The sequence below is a fragment of the Heterodontus francisci genome, chromosome 40, assembly GCF_036365525.1.
Source record: "Heterodontus francisci isolate sHetFra1 chromosome 40, sHetFra1.hap1, whole genome shotgun sequence".
NCBI lineage: Eukaryota > Metazoa > Chordata > Chondrichthyes > Heterodontiformes > Heterodontidae > Heterodontus > Heterodontus francisci.
Window position 1 is genome coordinate 19,000,304 of NC_090410.1, and position 23,483 is coordinate 19,023,786.

A 23,483-nucleotide genomic window follows, 5' to 3' on the forward strand; every position below is an offset into this window, starting at 1 on the left:
GATAGGCCATTCCCCCCCCCCCCCTAACAGTATCCAAAACTGTATGCTTGTTAGAGAGGGAGATAGCCACAGGGGATTCCTGCAATGACTGCCTGCCCCATCTAGCGGTCACCCATCTATCTGCCTGCACCTTGGGTATAACCACTTCTCTAAAACTCCTGTCTATGACGCTTTCTGCCACCTGTATGCTCCTAAGTGCATCCAGTTGCTGCTCCAACCGATCCATGCGGTCTGTGAGGAGCTGCAACTGGGTACACTTCCTGCAGATGTAGTCGTCCGGAACACTGGAAGTGTCACGGACCTCCCACATCTCACAGGTGAAGCACTTTACCCCTCTAACTGACATTTCTAGCTCTAATTAATAAATTAATTTAAAATAAATAAATACTTATTAAATCCTTACTAAATTATGTTACAATTAACTATATGGTCCCTAGTGCTAAATTTCTACTATAAATATTAAATGCTAACGAAATACAGTAATCTCCTCCCTCCGGTTTAGTTACTCTACTTAATTAATTAGTTAATTAGGGTTTTAATCAATTTTCATCAGTGTTTTATTTTCAAATTCAGTACTGATTCCCTGCCAGCCAATCAGGTCACAGCTTTCCTGTGATGTCACTTTTTCAGTTTTTTTTTAGGGGTTTTTTTTTCCAGTTTTTTTTTACCAGAGGTAAGTTTCTTATACTCACCGGTCCGGAACTCCGCCCTCCAGGTCTTCTCCCTGGATGAAGGCTGCAAATCCCCGAGGTAAGTTTTTTATACTTACCGGTCCAGAACTCCGCCCTCTGAGTCTTCTCCTTGGATGTCGGCCAGGCAATGGCCAGCTCCAACAAGAGAGAATCTAACTCTCTCCCCTTGACATTCAATGGCATTACTATCGCTGAATCCCCCACTATCAACATCCTAGGGGCTACCATTGACCAGAAACTGAACTGGAGTAGCCATATAAATACCGTGGCTACAAGAGCAGGTCAGAGGCTAGGAATCCTGCGGCGAGTAACTCACCTCCTGACTTCCCCAAACCCTGTACACCATCTACAAGGCACAAGTCAGGAGTATGATGGAATACTCTCCACTTTCCTGGATGGGTGCAGCTCCAACAACACTCAAGAAGCTTGACACCATCCAGGACAAAGCAGCCTGCTTGATCGGCACCCCATCTACAAACATTCATTCCCTCCACCACCAACGCACAATGGTAGCAGTGTGTACCATCTAAAGATGCACTGCAGCAACGCACCAAGACTCCTTCGACAGCACCTTCCAAACCCGCGACCTCTACCAACTAGAAGGACAAGGGCAGCAAATGCATGGGAACACCACCACCTGCAAGTTCCCCTCCAAGTCGCACACCATCCTGACTTGAAATAAATCGCCGTTCCTTCACTGTCGCTGGGTCCAAATCCTGGAACTCCCTTCTTAACAGCACTGTAGGTGTACCTACCCCACATGGACTGCAGCGGTTCAAGAAGGCAGCTCACCACCACCTTCTAAAGGGCAATTAGGGATGGGCAATAAATGCTGGCCAGGCCAGCAACACCCACATCCCATGAATGAATAAAAAAAAATATTAATTTACTGATTCTAGAGTACTTCAGATGTATTGGGAACAAAGGCTCGATACTATAAAGTTTTTTTTTGTTCTTTCATTTCTCTTCCCCTGTCCCATATTGTTATCCAGTTGTCATTCTAGGCAGGTAAGAATGCTCCCTTACTTTGACACATGCACCTGGCTGATGTCCTAGTGAGCAGTTGCCCCAGCATTCATCAGAGGAGGAGAAAGATACCAGCTGTTGCTCCAAGAATCACTCTTTTCCCTTCATGGTCTGTGTTTACTAGTTGCAATCAACTAAGTCAGCACAGGCCAGAGAGAAAACCTGAACTGAGACAGTTTTCTGCTTATCCCCCTCCAATAATAATATTTCTTTCTTCTGAAGACACTGTGAGATATATGCTGGGTTAGAGATCCACAACCAGTCTTCCATACCTTGACCAAGTAGGCATTCGTCATGCATGAGCTTGAAACCATGTATGTTGATTTAAATCAACATGACCTGGGAGATTATCAACGTCCAGTCTGATCTAGCCTCATCTGAAGTTCAGACAGCAGGGGTCATTGGATTGGAAGAGCTAACCTGGCTGATTTTTCCATCTCCCTGGGGCAAGCATACTGAGGCCAATTGTAGTTCACCTGCCATTGTCCCAGCCCAGAGTGGTTAGATGAACACAGGTCAAACTGGAACTTGCGTAGGATGTGAGATCTGACATCCAAACCATGTGCATTTACCCATTGAACCATCAGACGACCTCTTGAAGCCAGTTTCATAAATGCCATAATGAAATGTTCTAGTTCCATAGTGGGTTTCAAGCTGGCTTTCTATCATTAATGTGACATTTTAATGTATTTCTGAGCAGTCTACTAAGAATGTACCAGCTTACCTCACTTTCCTATGTATTTTGCATTGCAGCAATTGCAATGAGTGGAGTTGAAGATATCCGAACTGTATTGGAGAACTATGCTCTGGAAGATGATCCAATTGAAGCATTTAAAAAAAGACAAGAGCTATTAGCACAGGTGAGTGTTCAACAGTTTGTCAGTATATCAAATTAACACAGTGCTGTTATGATGCAAAGGTAGGCAAAGTTCTTTTCTAAAATATTGATACCTACACCTTGATTTCTCATACATTGTCAGTTTTTCTATACACAAAGAACAGTACAGCACAGGAACAGGCCATTCAGCCCTCCAAGCCTGCGCTGATCTTGATGCCTGCCTAAACTAAAACCTTCTGCACTTCCGGGGACCGTATCCCTCTCGTCCCATCCTATTCATGTATTTGTCAAGATGCCTCTTAAACGTCGCTATCGTACCTGCTTCCACCACCTCCCCTGGCAGCAAGTTCCAGGCACTCACCATCCTCTGTGTAAAGAACTTGCCTCGCACATCCCCTCTAAACTTTGCCCCTCTCACCTTAAACCTATGTCCCCTAGTAACTGACTCTTCCACCCTGGGAAAAAGCTTCTGACTATCCACTCTGTCCATGCCGCTCATAACTTTGTAAACCTCTATCATGTCGCCCCTCCACCTCCGTCGTTCCAGTGAAAACAATCCGAGTTTATCCAACCTCTCCTCATAGCTAATGCCCTCCAGACCAGGCAACATCCTGGTAAACCTCTTCTGTACCCTCTCCAAAGCCTCCACGTCCTTCTGGTGGTGTGGCGACCACAATTGTATGCAATATTCTAAGTGTGCCCTAACTAAAGTTCTGTACAGCTGCAGCATGACTTGCCAATTTTTATACTCTATGCCCCGACTGATGAAGGCAAGCATGCCGTATGCCTTCGCGACTACCTTATCCACCTGCGTTGCCACTTTCAGTGACCTGTGGACCTGTACGCCCAGATCTCTCTGCCTGTCAATACTCCTAAGGGTTATGCCATTTACTGTATACTTCCCACCTGCATTAGACCTTCCAAAATGCATTACCTCACATTTGTCCGGATTAAACTCCATCTGCCGTTTCTCCGCCCAAGTCTCCAACCGATCTATATCCTGCTGTATCCTCTGACAATCCTCATCACTATCCGCAACTCCTCCAACCTTTGTGTCGTCCGCAAATTTACTAATCAGACCAGCTACATTTTCCTCCAAATCATTTATATATACTACAAACAGCAAAGGTCCCAGCACTGATCCCTGCGAAACACCACTAGTCACATCCCTCCATTCAGAAAAGCACCCTTCCACTGCTCCCCTCTGCCTTCTATGACAGAGCCAGTTCTGTATCCATCTTGCCAGCTCACCTCTGATCCCGTGTGACTTGACCTTTTGTACCAGTCTGCCATGAGGGACCTTGTCAAAGGCTTTATTGAAGTCCATATAGATAACATCCACTGCCCTTCCTTCATCAATCATCTTCGTCACTTCCTCAAAAAACTCAATCAGATTAGTGAGACACGACCTCCCCTTCACAAAACCATGCTGCCTCTCGCTAATGTCGTTTGTTTCCAAATGGGAGTAAATCCTGTCCCGAAGAATCCTCTCTAATAATTTCCCTACCACTGACGTAAGGCTCACCGGCCTATAATTTCCTGGATTATCCTTGCTACCCTTCTTAAACAAAGGAACAACATTGGCTATTCTCCAGTCCTCTGAGACCTCACCTGTAGCCAATGAGGATGCAAAGATTTCTGTCAAGGCCTCAGCAATTTCTTCCCTTGCCTCCCTCAGTATTCTGGGGTAGATTCAATCAGGCCCTGGGGACTTATCTACCTTAATGCTTTGCAAGACACCCAACACCTCCTCCTTTTTGATAATGAGATGACTGAGACTATCTACACTCCCTTCCCTAGGCTCATCATCCACCAAGTCCTTCTCTTTGGTGAATACTGATGCAAAGTACTCATTTAGTACCTTGCCAATTTCCTCTGGCTCCACACATAGATTCCCTTCTCCGTCCTTGAGTGGGCCAACCCTTTCCCTGGTTACCCTCTTGCTCTTTATATATGTATAAAAAGCCATGGGAATTTCCTTAACCATGTTTGCCAATGACATTTCATGACCCCTTTTAGCCCTCCTGACTCCTTGCTTAAGTTCCTTCCTACTGTCTTTATATTCCTCAAGGTATTCGTCTGTTCCTAGCCTTCCAGCCCTTACGAATGCTTCCTTTTTCTTTTTGACTAGGCTCACAATATCCTGCGTTATCCAAGGTTCCCGAAACTTGCCAAACTTATCCTTCTTCCTCACAGGAACATGCCGGTCCTGGATTCTAATCAACTGACATTTGAAAGACTCCTACATATCAGATGTTGATTTACCCTCAAACAGCCGCCCCCAATCTAAATTCTTCAGTTCCTGCCTAATATTGTTATAATTAGCCTTCCCCCAATTTAGCACCTTCACCCTATAGGCAATCAGAGGTTTCCTTTCATTACCAATCACTTGTGTCACTTCAAACAAGTTACTTGTTTAGTCGTCTTTCTCTGGTCCCCTCAATTTTTTCCCAGTTTAGAGGTTATGCAGCTATCAAAGTTGCTCTCAGCTCGGTTGTCGAGAGGTGTAGATGAGTGGTATTTTTGGACTTGACTGTTGATTGGGCTCACTCCCAGCAGGAGGAGGGGAAAGTTTCTCTCCATCATCTCCGTTGTTAGCCTCACTGTGATCATTACACTCGTGTCCTCTGCTGATCCTGATGGTACCATTGTGTTATACCACAGGGCTTCTTTGAGCAGATTTTCTTCATTCCTTGTCAAGGTTCAAGGAGGCTCATTATCCTTGTCAAGATGACCTTTGTTCATGTTTGAGCTCACATTTTGGGTGTCAGCTGATTGACCATGGATGTATCACAGTCTAACCCAATCCTGTTTTCCAACGCCCACACATGCCCACTACAAACAGAGGTTGCTAGATAATGATCAGGAGCTGTAACTGAGTATCCTCTTTCTCACCTAAGGGTGGTGAAGCCAATTGTATCATCCCCACAGCCAGCCGATTGAGATCAGCTAATTTAGCACAGTCCAGGGATTGAACCTGGGACCTTCCTTGTTTGTATGGCTTAATTATCACTGGATAAAATCATTGAGCTATTCTTTGGCTTTTTTTTTTTTAATGACTCCTCTGGATTCACTGCCTGATTCCTACACTGGACCTCCTATTAAAGTTTTCATTCTATTCTTAGATGGGTTTAGGACTTAAAAATGGTGAGGACAGGGTTCTTAATATTGAAAGGTACAAAGTGTTCAGAAAAGTTAGGCAGGTTAAAAAAGGGAAGTGAGGTGGCACAACTGATCAGGGAAAACATTGTAATGTTGGAAAGAGAGGACCGTCCTTGCAGGGGCAAAGACAGAATCCATTTGGTTCGAGTTAAGCAGCAAGAAAGGTATGATCGCACGACCAGGGGTATTCTATAAGCCTCTAAATAGTGAAAGAGAGAGGGAGGTCGAGGAGCAAATCTGCAGGGAAGTCACAGATGTGCAGGAACTATAAAGTGGTGATATTGGGGGACTTTAATCACTGAAATAAAGATTGGGATAATGTTAGAGTAAAGGGAAAGGAGTGGGAAGAATTTCTGAAATGTGTTCAGGAGAGCTTCCTTGACCAGTGTGTTCTCAGTCCAACCAGGAAGGAGGCATTGCTGGAGAATGAGATGGGCCAAGTTGACCAAGTGTCTGCCGGGAACACTTGGAAAGAGTGATCATAATGTTGTATGGTTATATATGGAGAAGAGCACGGTACAATCTAAAGTAGAACTTTTAAATTGGAAGAGGGCTAACGTCAATGGGATGAGAGGGGATCTAGCCAGGGTAAAATGGAACCAAAGACTGACGGGAAAAACTTGAACTGTAACGTGGTCTTTAAGGAGGAGATGTTTCAGGTGCAGGCTAGGTACATCCCAACAAAGGCAAAAGGTAGAGAAACCAAAGCCAGGGCTCCTTGGATTATCAGGGAGATAGAGAATACAGTGAAACAAAAAAAAGAGGGTGTATGATGCATGTTAATTGAATTCTTCAAGTGAGAACCAGGCCAAATACAATAAGTTGAGAGGGGAATTTAAGAGGAAAATAAGGCTGGTCGAGAGAGATTAAAGTAGAATGGCAGTTAACATAAAATCTAAAAATCATCTGGCATGAAAATAGCAAGCAGGTACTAAGAGACAGGATCTTATTGAGGACAAAGAAGGCAATACAGGCTTAGAGGTGCAGGCAGGGCTGGAATACTTAATGAGTACTTTGTAATGGTGTTTACAAGGGAGGAGGATGCTGACAAAATGTCGGTGGAAATGGAGATGGTAGAGGTAATGGATGGGGTGAAAAGTGACGGGCAGGAAGTACTGGAAAGACAGGCAATGCTTAGAATAGGTAAGTCGCTTGGTCCAGGTGTGGTGCATCCTGGGTTCCTAAGAAAACCGGAGGTGGAGATGCCGTCTTCCCTAAATACCTGGGCGGGTGTGGGGGGGAATTGGAGAGTGGCAAATGTGACACTCTTATTCGATGAAGGGTGTAAGGACATCCTAGTAACTACAGGCCGGTCAGTTTAACATCAATGGTGGGTAAGATTTTAGAAAAATAATAAGGGAAAAAACCAACAGGCACTGGGAGAGGTTTGAGTTAATTAAGGAGAGTCAGCACGGATTTGTAAAAGGCAATAGTGCTTGACTAATCTAATTGAATTTTTTGATGAAATAACTGAGAAGGTTGATCAAGGGGAAACAATGGATGTTGTCTATATGGATTTTAAGAAAGCATTTGATGAAGTACCACATAAAAGGCTGATTAACAAAATTGAGGCTCATGGAATCGGAGGGTAAGTGTCGGCTTGGATAGAAAATTGACTTAAGGACAGAAAACAGTGAGTCATGGTAAATGTTTTTTCGACTGGAGGATGGTAGACCGTGGTGTTCCCCAAGGGTCAGTGCTAGGACCGCCGCTTTTTGTGATTATATAGAAATGACTTGGATATTGGAATACAGTGTTAAATTTCAAAATTTGCCGATGATACCAAACTTGGATGTGTGGTAAACAGTGAGGATGATGCCAATCAACTGCAACAGGACACAGATTGGCTGGCAGAATGGGCCAACAAGTGACAAATGGAATTTAATATGGAGAAGTGTGATGTGATGCATTTTGGCAGAAGGAACATTTACCATGACTCACTGTTTTCTGTCCTTAAGTCAATTTTCTATCCAAGCTGACACTTACCCTCCTATTCCATGAGCCTCAAATTTGTTAACCAGCCTTTTATGTGGTACTTCATCAAATGCCATATAGACTTAATGGCACAATTTTAAAGAGTGTGCAGGTACAAAGGGACCTGGGGGTTCATGTGCATAGATCTTTGAAGGTGGAAGGACATACTGAGAGAGTAGTTAGCAAAACATGTGGGATCTTGGGCTTCATAAATAGAGGTATTGACTACTAAAGCAGGGAATTTATGCCTAACCTTTATAAAGCTCTGGTTAAGCCACAAGTATTGTGTCCAGTATTGTCTGGCCACCACACTTTAGGAATGATGTGAGGGTCCTTGAGAGGGTGCAGAGGAGATTTACCAGACTGGTTCCAGGAATGAGGAATTTTTGCTACAAGCTTAGGTTGGAGAAGCTGGGGTTCTTCTCCCTGGAGAAAAGGTGATTGAAGGGAGATTTGATAGAGGTGTACAGGTTTATGATGAGGTTTGCAAAAGGTAGACAAATGCTGTTCTCATTAGCTGATTGTACAAGGACTAGGCGACACAGCTTTTTTTTTTGATTCATTCATGGGATGTGGGCGACGCTGCCCATCCCTAATTGCCCTTGAGAAGGTGGTGGTGAGCTGCCTTCTTGAACCGCTGCAGTCCATTTGCGGTAGGTATACCCACAGTGCTGTTAGGAAGGGAGTTCCAGGATTTTGACCCAGCAACAGTGAAGGAACGGCGATATAGTTCCAAGTCAGGATGGTGGGGAACTTGCAGGTGGTGGTGTTCCCATGTATTTGCAGCCTTGTCCTTCTAGTTGGTAGAGGTCGCGGGTTTGGAAGGTGCTGTCTAAGGAGCCTTGGTGCATTGCTGCAGTGCATCTTGTAGATGGTACACACTGCTGCCGCTGTGCGTCGGTGGTGGAGGGCGTGAATGTTTGTAGATGGGGTACCAGTCAAGCGGGCTGCTTTGTCCTGGATGGTGTCGAGCTTCTTGAGTGTTGGAGCTGCACCCATCCAGGAAAGTGGAGAGTATTCCATCACACTCCTGACTTGTGGACTCCTGCTTGTAGATGGTGTACAGGGTTTGGGGAGTCAGGAGGTGAGTTACTCACCTCAGGATTCCTAGCCTCTGACCTGCTCCTGTCGCCACGGTATTTATATGGCTACGCCAGTTCAGTTTCTGGTCAATGGTAGCCCCTAGCATGTTGATAGTGGGGGATTCAGCGATGGTTGAATGTCATGGGGAGATGGTCAGATTCTCTCTTGTTGGAGATGGTCATTGCCCGGCACTTGTGTAGCGCGAATGTTACTTGCCACTTAACAGCCCAAGCCTGGATATTGTCCAGGTCTTGCTGCATTTCTACACGGACTGCTTCAGTATCTGAGGAGTCACGAATGGTGCTGAACATTGTGCAATCATCAGCGAACATCCCCACTTCTGACCTTATGATTGAAGGAAGGTCATTGATCAAGCAGCTGAAGATGGTTGGGCCCAGGACACTACCCTGAGGAACTCCTGCAGTGATGTCCTGGAGCTCAGACGATTGACCTCCAACAACCGCAGCAATCTTCCCTTGCGCTAGGTATGATTCCAGCCAGCAGAGGGTTTTCCCCCTGATTCCCATTGACCTCAGTTTTGCTAGGGCTCCTTGATGCCATATGGGTCAAATGCTGCCTTGATGTCAAGGGCAATCACTCTCACCTCGCCTCTTGAGTTCAGCTCTTTTGTCCATGTTTGAACCCAGGCTGTAATGAGGTCAGGAGCCAAGTGTCCCTGGCGGAACCCAAACTGAGCATCACTGAGCAGGTTATTGCTAAGCAAGTGCCGCTTGATGTCACTGTTGATGACACCTTCCATCACTTTACTGATGATTGAGAGTAGGCTGATGGGGCGGTAATTGGCCGGGTTGGAGTTGTCCTGCTTTTTGTGTACAGGACATACCTGGGCAATTTTCCACGTTGCAGGGTAGATGCCAGTGTTGTAGCTGTACTGGAACAGCTTGGCTAGAGGCGTGGCAAGTTCTGGAGCACAGATCTTCAGTACTATTGCCGGAATATTGTCAGGGCCCATAGCTTTTGCAGTGTCCAGTGCCTTCAGTTGTTTCTTGATATTACGCGGAGTGAATCGAATTGGCTGAAGTCTGGCATTTGTGATGCTGGGGACTTCAGGAGGAGGCCGAGATGGATCATCAACTTGGCACTTCTGGCTGAAGATTGTTGCAAATGCTTCAGCCTTATCTTTCGCACTGATGTGCTGGGCTTCCCCATCATTGAGGATGGGGATATTTGTGGAGCCACCTCCTTCAGTTAGTTGTTTAATTGTCCACCACCATTCACGGCTGGATGTGGCAGGACTGCAGAGCTTAGATCTGATCCGTTGGTTATGGGATTGCTCAGCTTTGTCAATCGCATGCTGCTTATGCAGTTTGGCACGCAGATAGTCCTGTGTTGCAGCTTCACCAGGTTGACACCTCATTTTGAGGTATGCCTGGTGCTGCTCCTGGCATGCCCTCCTGCACTCTTCATTGAACCAGGGTTAGTCTCCTGGCTTGATCATAATGGTAGAGTGGGGGATATGCCAGGCCATGAGGTTACAGATTGTGGTTGAGTACAATTCTGCTGCTGCTGATGACCCACAGCGCCTCATGGATGCCCAGTTTTGCATTGCTAGATCTGTTAGAAATCTGTTGCCACACAACACGGCGGACGGTATCCTCAATGTGAAGGCGGGACTTCGTCTCCACAAGGACTGTGCCGTGGTCACTCCTACCAATACAGTCATGGACAGATGCATCTGCGACAGGCAGATTGGTGAGGACGAGATCAAGTATGTTTTTCCCTCGTGTTGGTTCCCCCACCACCTGCCGCATACCCAGTCTAGTAGCTATGTCCTTTAGGACTCGGCCAGCTTGGTCAGTAGTGGTGCTCCCGAGCCACTCCTGGTGATTGACATTGAAGTCCCCCACCCAGAGTACATTTTGTGCCCTTGCCACCCTCAGTGCTTCCTCCAAGTGCTGTTCAACATGGTGGAGTGCTGAGGGAGGGCGGTAGGTGGTAATCAGTAGGAGGTTACCTCGCCCATGTTTGACCTGATGCCATGAGACTTCATGGGGTCCGGAGTCGATGTTGAGGACTCCCAGGGCAACTCCCTCCCTACTGTATACATTGTCCCGCCACCTGTGGTGGGTCTGTCCTGCTGGTGGGACAGGACATACCCGGGGGTGGTGATGGCAGTGTCTGGGACGTTGTAAGGTATGATTCAGTGAGTAAGATTATGTCAGGCTGTTGCTTGAGTAGTCTGTGGGACAGCTCTCCCAGCTTTGGCACAAGCCTTCAGATGTTAGTAAGGAGGACTTTGCAGGGTCTACAGGGCTGGGTTTGTCATTGTCGTTTCCGGTGCCTAGGTGGATGCTGGGTGATCCGTCCGGTTTCATTCCTTTTTATTGACGTAGCAGTTAGGTACAACTGAGTGGCTTGCTAGGCCATTTCAGAGGGCATGTAAGAGTTAACCACATTGCTGTGGTCACATGTAGGCCAGACCAGGTAAGGACAGCAGATTTCCTTCCCTAAAGGACATTAGAACCAGATGGGTTTTTACAACAATCGACAATGGTTTCATGGCCATCATTAGACTAGCTTTTAATTCCAGATTTATTAATTAAATTCAAATTCCACCTTCTGCTGTGGTGGGATTCGGACCCATGTCCGCAGAGAAATACCCTGGGTCTCTGGGTTACTAGTCCAGTGTTAATACCACTACACCACCGCCTACCCACCTTGAAGGTTTTGGGCAAGAAGTGCAGGGAAGATGTGATGAAAACCTTTTTGACACAGTGAGTGATGATGACCTGGAACACTCTGCTTACGAGGGTGGTGGAAGTGGATGCAATCAATGTTTTCAAAAGGAAATTGAATGAACACTTGAGGAAAATAAACTTGCAGAGGAGAGCACTGGGTATTGGGACTGACCAAATTGCTCTATCGAGAACTGCATGCACCTTTTTTAATTCGTTTATGGGGTGTGGGTGTCGCTGGCTAAGGCCAGCATTTATTGCCCCCCCTTATTTGCCCTTGAACTGAGTGGCTTGCTAGGCCATTTCAGAGGGCTTTTTTTTTAAAGAGTCAACCACATTGCTGTGGGTCTAGAGTCACATGTGGGCCAGACCAGGTAAGGACAGCAGATTTCCTTCCCTAAAGGACATTAGTGAACCAGATGGGTTTTTACAACAATCGACAATAGTTTCATGGTCACCATTAGACTAGCTTTTAATTCCAGATTTATGAATTGAATTCAGATTTCACCATCTGCCATCATGGGATTCGTATCCATGTCCCCAGAGCATTAACCTGGGCTCTGGTTTACTAGTCCAGTGATGTTACCACTATGCCACCACCTGCCAATGGGGAGATGGGCCAAAAGGCCTCCTTCTGTGCCATAATGCCTCTGACAAGCACCCATACAGCCTTTAACCAAGATCAAGCCGGATTTAAATATGGGTGGGTTAAGTTGCAACTGAGAGCTGCCAATCACATGGAAATTTTGTAACCAAATGTCATGGTTTTGACAATGTGTCCAGGTAACACATTTTTTGCAACAAATGGTGGCATGTGTTTGATGGTAGCAATTGATTCAAGAAATTAATTGATTTATTATTTGCACTGTGCAAGTGTAGAAGGTTCACCTGAGCAGAGTAAATTGTTTCCAGAGTACTGTGAAATAGACATAAAAGATGCTGTGGCACTACTGGAAGAAGAGCAGGGGACGTCTCCCCTGTGTCTTGGCCAATATTTATCCCTCAGCTGACATGACTAAAGGAAAAAAATATCTGGTAACTATCATATTGCGGTTTGTGGGACTTTGTGTGCAAATTGGCTGCCACATTTCCTATGTCACAATCGAGATTACATGTCATTGACTTCATCATGGAAGGCGCTATACAAATGCAACTTCTTTATTTGGTGATTGTTTCAAAGGTATCATAACACTGCCCAACTCCACCCCTGCCTCAGCTCATATGCTGCTGCAACCCTCATCCATGCCTTTGTCACCTGTCATATAATCCTTCAGATATCTGCGTTCCTGCAATTCTGGTCAATTTTACTTGCTCCACTATTGGCGGCAATGCCTTCAGCTGCCAAGACTCTAATCTCTGGAATTCCATCTCTGTTTCTCTACCTTTCTTTCCTCCTACAGGGTACTCCATAAAACCTACCTCCTTGACCAAGCTTTTGGTCACCTGTCCTAATATCTCCTTACATGGCTCAGTGTTACATTTTATTTAATGCTCCTGTGAAGTGCATTGGTACATTTTACTCCATTAAAGGTACTATAAAAATACAAGTAGTTGGTATTTATCAGCCTGTCTTTTCTAATGAGTCTGTTTGAAACATTTTGAGGAGAGTTGTCAAGCCAGATAGCTTCCAGACACAGCACTAACCTCTATATTTGGTTTCCATTCCCCATCCCCAGGAAGAACAGCAGCGAATAACTGACCGATCACAGCAGAAGTCTTCTGGCCTCTCCCTCGGATCCTTGACAAGCAAACTATGGCATCGGTCCAAACCGCAGTAACACAATTCTGACATCCAGTCCCGCCCTCCTACAGTATTGCAGAGTTACCTGGAGAAGTCTTGCCCATCGCTCTGAGCTGGAGTGAGCAATGGCATCTTCACCCTGAGGTTGTGCATACAGTAAAAGCTGTTACCAGATGGAGTCCAGTTAAATTTCGTACTATACTACTCCTTTGGCTGGCAGGGTTAGATTTGGAAGACAACACAGAGACAGAATACTGTTTACTATATCCCATTACAAGTCTTGATATTGGCTACTATTTTGGATGTACTGACATGATTTGAATACCAGGGAAAAGTCATGTTTCATCCACTATCATTAGCTTGTTTTAGTTAAATCGAGGAATAGGTTTTTTAAAACTGCAGTTTTTTTTTTACATGCCAGCAGTTAAATCGTGGTAAAGTTACACTGGGGGTGGGGGAGGCGGTGGTGGAATCCAATTGTCTTATCATTGTGACAGTAAACAGTACTAAATGTACCAACTATTAAATCTGCGCACAGGTTTTTAGACAGTGCCTGCACAATGGTGTCTGCCAAAATTTAATTTTCCTTTTCCTTGTACAATCAATACAATTTCACGTCTGTAACATTCTGTAAATGATGTGCATATAAAGCAGAATGTAGTTCAGTGATGTGTTTAATAAAATTATGAAGACAAACAGCGAATTTAAAATTCCACACAAATCTCATGACGGTTAAAACCAGCACTGGAGTCTGTGTGGAACCTATTCCATGTTGTAATTGTAGTGTGGTGTTCTGAATAGTCCCAAACTTCTTGTGTTTGACATTATTACAGCGTGCAATGCCTGTTTATTTATACTAAACAATGAACCCATATGTTTTGCATGGAGTATGTGAAACTTAACAGTGAATTTTCAAAGGCATAAATTTAAAGGGATATTCTTAACTGCTTGGATCCCTTGCAAACTATGCAGCCCTACTTAACATTTAATTCCTTTCTTACTCCCTTTTCAGGATTCCTAATATTGTATACCCCTAATCCCCAATGAGGAGAAGAGGCAGGTGGCCTCTTTAGGTTTCTGAAGGCACCGTCCATATATACGCTGATAAAAGAGGCTTGTTTGAAGATTTAAACAGAAGCGTTTTGGAGTGGATAGGAGGAAAGAAATGGGCTTGGTTGAAAAATTGCTTGTGTTATTTTTAATTTTTTTTGAACACTAAATTCAGGGAAATTATTTCCTCCAGTGGGGAGTCCAGAACAGGAGATGGGGGCGTAAGTTTAAAATTAGAGCCACCCCATTTAGGAGTGATATCAGGAAACACTTTGCACACAAAGGGTAGTGGAATTCTAGAACTCTATTCAGCTAAAAGGCTGTGGATTCTGGGGGTCAGGTTAGGTATAGGTACCAAGGGGTATGGATCAGGTAAATGGAGTTGAGATGCAGATCAGCCATGGTTTAACTGAATGGTGGCAGAGGCCCGAGAGGCTGAACTGTTGGTCTTTATAATGCGTGTGTGATTTATTAAATCTCTGCTCTAACCCAATTGTAATTGAGGTCTCTTTTAGAAGGGAAAGAAGTCAAAATTATATTACTCTTAAGAGGGAAGGAAAAGCCTATGTTTGGTGGGGAGGAGATAAATAAAATCTATTACAATGTTAGAAATTGTGGGTGGTTCCTGCAGCTTTTGAGTCAGTCTTTGGAAGCCAATGTAACCTGTGCAGTGGATCTTTAAAACTATCCATTAAGTAGTTTATAAGAAGGTCTGGAGTAACTTGCCCTTTACTCGTCACTGCCTCTGACTGTTGAGACTGTAAGCACATAATTAGGATATAACAATGTAAGTTAGTATAATTCCATCAGTGTGCTATGTCACTACTCATTTTATATAGAATTTATGGCACAGAAACAGGCCAATCATTCCAACCAATCTTTCCCGTTGTTTGTACTCCACATGTGCCTCCTCCCTCCCCTCGTCATCTCACCCTATCACCATTGTTACGACCAGGTGAGAAAGGTGTGAAGGGGTCCTTCTCAGCCTTCACCTGGTTTTACCGTAACAGGGTTTAATTTTAAACACAGTGTTTTTAGCTCCCCCTTGGTGCATCCTTGTTCACCGCTTTCCAATTATAAGGCAAAGAAACCAGCACGAACAGGCTTTCTTAGGTTTAAAGAAGAAAAGTTTAAATTTCTTAAACTCTAATTCGGTTGATGCCTACGGATACACGACGCACCCCACGCCAGCGTGCATACGCGATACACACATACAAATAGAGACGGAAAAGAGCAGAAGAAATAAAGTGGAAAAAGCTTAAGGCAATATCTGAAGAGTTTTTGTTACGGGTCTTCAAGCTCACTGTCGAGTCCTTGATTGTCGGTAGATCTTGCTTTTCGTTGGGGCACGGTATTATTCTTAAACCTTGTTCGCTGTCGGAGACTTTTCTCTCTTGGGGTTAATGTGTCTTCAGTGGCTTGTGAGAAAGAGATGGGAGCAGACAGGATTGAGATCTTCTCAGTCCAGGAGCAAACAGACACTCTACCTTCAAACTCTCTGTGGCCAGTTCAAAAGAAAACACTGGAAGAGCCAGGTAGTCATGTGACCAGCTGGTCTAACCAGACCAGGCCTGGCCCTGGAATGTGCTTCCTCACCTTCGATGTCTGTTAGTATGTAGATTTTTTTTTCCAGCCACGGCTGAGAGTCATATCCTTGCTCCAACAATAGTTAAAAATCAATGTTCATAACAAAATTGATGTGCCTCATTCTTGGCAGGTGGGGGCCTAGCATGACACCATGTACTTCTATTCCTTTCTCCTTCTCCATCTTCCCATTTAACTGCATCTAAGCAATTTGCTTTAACTACTGCATGTGGTGGTGATTTCCACCTTCTCAACATTCATACTAGCTCCCCAATCTTTTAATGGGTTCAACAGGAGACGCATCATTGAGTCCTACAGACCAGAAAGTTCCAGGTTCAGTTCCTGACTATTTTTTTCTCTCAGATGTCTCTTTCCACCCCACCCCCGCTCTCTTTGTGCAGTCTGTCATTCCTCAAGTGTCATTCTAGGCAGTCAAGAGGCATTTTATCTGTAGCATTTTCCAGTGGAGTTCACTATAGAACATTCGGGATGCTTTGCTGACTTTTTTTTTGTCCTATCTACCTATAGCATTTAATTGATTTGTAGCACTGATCTGCCTGAGGTCAACAACCCGCTGCAGACTGGAGGTCAATTTCGAGACCTCTGAATCTGTATGCTTCAGTACCATTCCAGGTTGGGTATCTGACCATTGAGCCATGGCACTAATTTTGTTTTCTACCTATTTTCTTCTCTCCTCTTCCACAGTTACTGTTAGTTGTGTGCAGCAGAAATACCAACGTAGACCAGTTGGGCCACTTGGTCTGTTTCTGTGCTGTAAATTCTATGTAAAGGTACAAAAAAATACTCATCTTCATATGTTGGTCTAGACCAGGGATGTTCAAAATTTTCACTTCATGCTGTACGCTATGAAGATGTGGAGATCACATGTAAAATTTAAATCCCTGTTTCTAGTCGTCAGGATATATCTAAGGTTACAGCTACTAACACCTTCATATTCTAATTTAGGATTTATCCACCAGTGAGGCAAGAGAGTCTGGAACAGTCTTTTTCAATGCGCAGGTCCACAAAATTCACACAGGACAAACCAGTGAGTAAGCAATATATGCGCTAGTAGGACTGATTTGCCTGGGCTTTGTTGGGCCAGATTGCGAGGGATTTGAAGCCTCAGTGTGGTCATCTCTTGCCTAGACCGTATTTTGACAATCTGACTGGAGCATGTCCTCATCCTGTGGTCAACACACACAAGTCACTGGAAAATGGCTACCCTCACACCCACCCCACCCCCCCCAGAACCACGACAGCGTTTCCCTTGTCCTCACTTTCCACCCCATCAGCCCCCACATCCAAAGGATCATCCTCCGCCACCTCCAGCGTGATACCAATACCAAATGCATCTTCCCCTCCCTTCCCCTGTCAGCATTCCGAAGGGATCGTTCCCTCTGCGACACTCTGGTCCACTCCTCCATTGCCACCACAACCTCATCCCCATCCCACAGCACCTTCCCCTGCAATCGCAGGAGGTGTAATACCTGCCCATTTACCTCCTCCTCACTATCCAAGGCCCCAAACACTCCTTTCAGGTGAAGCAGCGATTTACTTGTACTTCTTTCAACTTAGTATACTGTATTCGCTGCTCACAATGTGGTCTCCTCTACATTGGGGGAGACCAAATGCAGACTGGGTGACTGCTTTGCGGAACATCTCTGCTCTGTCGGAAAGCATGGCCACGAGCTTCTGGTTCCTGGCCATTTCAACATTCCCCCCTGCTCTCATGCTCACATTTCTATCCTGGGATTGCTGCAGTGTTCCAGTGAACATCAATGCAAGCTCGAGGAACAGCACCTCATTTACTGATTAGGCACGCTACAGCCTGCCGGACTGAACATTGAGTTCAATCATTTCAGAGCATGACGGGCCCCACTTTTTTTTTTTATCATTTTTTGTGTTTATTTTATTTTAGTTTAGTTTGTTTCTACTGTGCCTATCCACTGTTTTTTTCATGTTTATGCTTGGGGCCAGGCTGCTCAGTTTTTTGTCCATTAACACCCTCTCTGTACTAATGCTTTGTCTTTCAGCACGCCATTAACATACCATTTGCCTTTGCTCCATGACCTTCTGGTCAGTTATTTTCTGTGATCTTGTCCTATCAACACCTCTTTTGTTATCTCTTGCCCCGCCCCCACTTGACTTGCTTAAAACCTTTTACATTTCTAATAACTGCCAGTTCTGATGAAGGGTCACTAATTTGAGACATTAACTCTGCTTCTCTCTCCACAAATGTTGCCAGACCTGAGTATTTCCAGCATTTCTTGTTTGTGTTTCAAATTTCCAGCATCTGCAGTATTTTGCTTTTATTTTAGGATAGTGATCAGGTTGATTTCCCCCTTCAATAGCCAAGGGTGCTGAAGCCGATTGTACTTCTACTCTGACTTAGAGGAGTTAACTCAATGTGTGGTGGGGGGGTGCAGTCAAGTGTGAGATCCTCCCAGTCTATAATGGCACAGTGCCCTGGTGGAAAATGCAACTGAAAGAATGTCAGCAGGGACTTATCTTTTTGATGCATGTATTTTTTGCAGTGGTAAATACCACTTTTCCAGTAGTTGATTACATTGATGACTCTTGCTACCCTATAGTCTGTTGCACCTCTCGGTATTGGGTGCGTAATGCCGACCTCCATCAGCTGTTGTTATAAAACCAACTCGACGTGAAATTAAGCTGCCTTGTAAATTTGAAGGTGTTTGTTTCTGAGGAACAGTTATCAGGAGTGGGGCAGGGGGAGGTTTCAATGCTGCGATCTGATTTCCTGCCCTTCTAATAAACTGGTCAACCACTCCCTGGTGTGGAGCCAGATGCCAGTTTAATTTCCACCCTGAGCGGAATTGGCCGACCTCGATTCATGTCTCAGTAGAATACTGAGGAGAGGAAAATTAGCCTGGGTTGCTACTCCTAATTAATATCCTGTAACCCCTGCTGCAAATTGTGTGCGTGAAGACATTGGGTGGGACAAACTTTTACTGTTGCCACCCACCACACACTTTGGTGCCGGGGCTTTTCTGCTGCCTATGTATCTGTATCCCATTATAGGTTAGCATGTTTGGGGACATGAAACAATGAGGAATAAATTTTATTAGGCTCTGCTCGTAATTATGGGACTGTTAGTTTAGCTTGGTTGATGGCACTCTTGCCTCTGATTCAGAATTATGGATTCATGCTCCTTTTAAGACTTGAGCATGTAGTCTAGGCAACCTCAGTGCAGTACTGATGGAACTCTACATTGTTGAAGATGTCATCGTCCAGACAAAATATTTCCTTGTGCAAATAAAAGATCCAGTGTCACTGTCCAAAGGTGATCACGGAGTTGTCTTGAGAATGTGAAAGGTGCTATATGCATGCAAGTTCTTTCTTTTTTGTTAAATTCAATACAAAGAGTGCCTTGTAATCATTCCCAGATATCCACGATTATACAAATCTAAGTGCCCTCCTTACAAAATTATAGCCTGTTGTCATGCTGACCCCGACCTGCCAAGAATGAGCCATATTAATTTTGGCATATGAACATCAATTTTAAACAATGACTTGTTAAAGAGATCACCAGACATTAGGGCTGGAAGGACATTTGCATACTAAGAGCCACTGCTTGTGAAGACAAAGGACCAATTAACCCAAATGGACTTCGATCACCATACATTGAAGGTGTAAAGAAGAGCATTCCAGGGCCTGCTAAGATAATACAATCCACAAATGCAGAAGTGGTTAAGCCAGTTAGTCACATGACTGACCTGGCCAACTTGGTTTTTTTATTTGTGCCACAAAAAAGAATTCAGAAGGCAGTTTGCAACTGAGGCTGGAACAAGAAAGCGCCTCTCCTGGCTCTCTCTCTCTCGCCGTTTCCCAAGCTACTGGACCCACGGAAGACATGTACGAATCAAGAGAGAAAAGACTCCGACATTGAAACAAGTTGAAGCATAAACTGGGCCCCAAAGAATAGCAGGACTTACCGGCAACCAAAGACTCCACACTGAACTTAAAGAACAGTAAAAAAAACTAACAGATATTCTCAAACTTTTCCCCTTTATTCTTTCTACTTTTTCTGTCTCTGTGTGTGTTTACCGCATATGTGTGCTAGCATTGTCACATCGCATATTCATAGTCGTTAACCGGATTAGTGTTTGAGATTAATAAACTTCCACCTTGTTTAAATCTAAGGAAATCTGTCTTGATTTCTTTGCCTTACAATTGGAGCAATGAACAAGGATTCACTGAGGGGGAGCGAAAGACACGATGTTTTAAAATTAAACCCTGTTACGGTTAAACCAGGCAAAGGCTGAGAAGGAACCTCTAGACCCCTTCTCATCTGGTCGTAACACTCTCGGTTGCACTAAATTTTAAAGTTCACTCTTGTATCCCAGGCTTTCTTGGTTGGCCAACCTAACAATTAAAAGTCCGGCTGCGCTCTTGTAAAATTGGAACAGCACTGTGACACGTGTGTGTCTTCAGGTTGGACAGTGGAAGAACACATTTTGTTGTCCTTGTACGTTATAGATTGCAAATTTTTTTTTAACAAATGTTAAATGTGTTGCCATACTGTGCAATAAAACAGCTCAGTAGATTTAACAGGTAGATTAAGAAATTAGTTGTGATTCTTTCCATCAGAAAAAGGAAGATTACCTCACCTCCGTACCTTGCTGGGGTGCGTTTCCACATCCAGCAGTCACTTTCTGATGCCTTGCCTGTGCCCATTATCCGCATAGAAACAGGAGTAGGCAACTTAGTCCTTCGAGTCTTTTCTGCCATTCGATTAGATCATGATTGATCTGTAGATCTATTTACATACCTTGGTTAATACCTTAATACCAATAGCTAACAAAAAAATCGATAAATCATAGTTTTGAAATTTTCAATTGTGCTGCAGTTTTTAATTGAATAAATTTAGAACAGGTCCACCAGCTCAAAACACGAAACTGGGCATCAACACCAATATTGTATTGACCACAATCTATAACTACTTGGCCTGGCATATCCCTCACTACCATTACCATCAAGTCAGGGGATCAATGAGGCATGTAGGAGAACATACCAGGAACAGCACCTGGTGCAGCTACAACATAACTGCATGCATGTATGCATGTGAAGCAGCATGCTATAGACAGAATTAAACAATTCCATAATCAACAGATCAGATCAAAGCTCTGCAGTCCTACTGCATCCAATCATGCATGCTGGTGGATAATTAATCAACTAACAGGAAGAGGTAGCGCTATGCGTATCCCATCCTCAATGATGGCAGAGCCCAGCACGTGAGTCCAAAAGGCCGAAGTATTTTCAACCATCTTCAGCTGGAAGTTCCATGTGGATAATTCATCTCTGCATCCTCCTAAGATCCCCACCATTATAGATACCAGTCTTCAGCCAATTCGATTCACTGCACATGATATCAAGGAATGGCTGAGTGCACTGGATACAACAAGTCTATGGGCTCCAACAACATCCTGGTTATATTGTTGAAAACTTGTGCTGCGGAGCTAACCTCGGCAGTACAGCTACAACACTGATATCCACCCAACAAACTAGAAAATTGTCCAGGTACGTCCTGTCCACAAAACGCCATTAATGCCCCATCAGTCTACTCTCAATCATCAGCAAAGTAATGGTCTTTGTTATTCAACAATGCTATCAAGCGGCACTTACCAATAAATAACGTGTTCATTAATGCCCATTTTTGAGTTAAGCCGTACCTAACACAAAGGAAGATGGTTGTGGTTGTTGGAGGCAACTCATCTCAGCCCCATGACATTGTTGCAGGAGTTCCTCAGGGCAGTGTCCTAGGCCCAACCATCCTCAGCTGCTTCATGAATGTCCTTCCATCATAAGTTCAGAAGTGTGGATGTTTGCTGATGATTTCACAGTATTTAGTTCCAGTCACAAGTACCCAAATAATGAAGCAGTCTGTGCCTGTATGTAGCAGGACCTGGACCACATTCAGGCCTAGGCTGATAATTGGCAAGCAACATTCATGCCAACAAGTGCCAGGTAATGACCATCTCCAACAAAAGAGTCTAACCATCTCCCCTTCATATTCAGCGGCACTCCCATTGCTGAATACCCCACCATCAACATCCCAGGGGGAGTCACCACTGACCAGAAACTTAACTATCTCAGATATATAAGTACTGTGGCTACAAGAGCAGGTCAGAGGCTGGGTATTCTGTGGTGGGTAACTCACGTCCTGACTCCCTAAAGCCTTTCCACCATCCAGAAGGCATAAGTCTGGCATATGATGGAATACTCTCCACTTGCCTGGATGAGTGCTGCTCCAACAACATTCAGAAAGCTTGATACCATCCAGGACAAAGCAGCCCGTTTGATTGGCACCCCATCTACCACCTTAAACAGTCACCCCTCCATCACTGGCACCCATGGCTGCAGTGTGTAACATCGACAAGATGCACAGCAGCAACTTGACAAGGCTTCTTCAGCATCTTCCAAACTCTCCATCTCTACCATCTAGAAGAACAGAGCAGCAAGCATGTAGGAACACCACCAGCTGCAAGTTCCCCTCCAGTCTCACGCAATCCTGACTTGCAAATATATCACTGGTCCTTCATTGTCACTGGGTCAAAATCCTGACAATCCTTACCTAATAACACTCGATGTACCTACACCACATGGACTGCAGTGGTTCAAGAAGATGGCTCACCACCACCTTCTCAAGGGCAATTAGAGATGGGCAATAAATGCTGGCCTTGCCAGTGATGTCCACATCCCACGAATGAATTTAAAAGAAACCCTCAACAGCTTTTTACACACACTGCCCAGTGTGTAAAGAAATGCTTCCTGACATCATCCCTGAACAGCCTTGCTCTAATTTTATGGTTATTTTTCCCCCTTATTCTGGACTTCACCAGAGGAAATGGCTTTTCTGTATCTACCCTAGCAACTGCTTTAACCGCATGAACCTTGGCAGTGAGTGTCAGGAAATGTATCTGACTGAGGTCATTGCAGTCGAGCCTGTCGTCCAGCATCCCCACATGTGCATTTCCAGCAGGGACTGCTTAACCCAGGGGAACTAGAGCCAGCAGTTAACACTCCCAACAACAGCCACTGCTGGGATCAGCTGTCTCAATATGTGTCAAGTCTGGCACCTTCCTGGTAGTATGGCTTAGAAAATGGAGCCAGTGCAAGTTTTAATTTTGCATTTTCTTTTCCTTCCCCTTAATCTAGGAAGACCGAGGACAATTGTAGCACCTCAAAGTGCCCGAGTTGAGATCTGTTTACTCAGCACAGAATGGTGAGTTAGCACTTCTGGCTTTTACACTCAGTACAACCCCTCTGAATGTCCTTTGTTGTGCCACAAGTCATTGGGTTACTGAGTAGTAGGGCACAGGATTTTGCCTTGAGATTCAGTCCAACAGCCCGAGGTCTGTAAAGTAGTAGGTAAAAGGAACCTTTTATAATGAATCAAATTTATAGAAGGATATGCTAATGGGGTTTGATGAAGTAAGGTGGTGGAAGGCTCATGTAGACCATAAAGACCAGCATGGACTAGTTAGTCTGAATGGCCTGTTCCTGTGTTGTAAACACCAAGTGTTGGTGAGAATAAATCTGCTTGACAAGAACACGCTGAAGGCCATCAATGTAATTTCCAAAGAAAAGGCAGGAATAATATTCACTGGAAG

The 23,483-nt window shown here is 44.5% G+C and overlaps 1 protein-coding gene across 1 annotated transcript in view; it reads left to right on the plus strand.

The window, feature by feature from the left end:
* Positions 1-20,041, plus strand: part of timm50 (translocase of inner mitochondrial membrane 50 homolog (S. cerevisiae)) — a 168,605-nt gene extending 148,564 nt beyond the window's left edge. The window contains exons 9-10 of the mRNA XM_068019158.1: positions 2,472-2,578; positions 13,148-20,041. Of these exons, the coding sequence (XP_067875259.1) occupies positions 2,472-2,578; positions 13,148-13,249 (209 nt within the window). The 3' untranslated portion in view covers positions 13,250-20,041. The remainder of the gene's footprint in view (positions 1-2,471; positions 2,579-13,147) is intronic.
* The last annotated feature ends 3,442 nt before the right edge of the window (positions 20,042-23,483 follow it).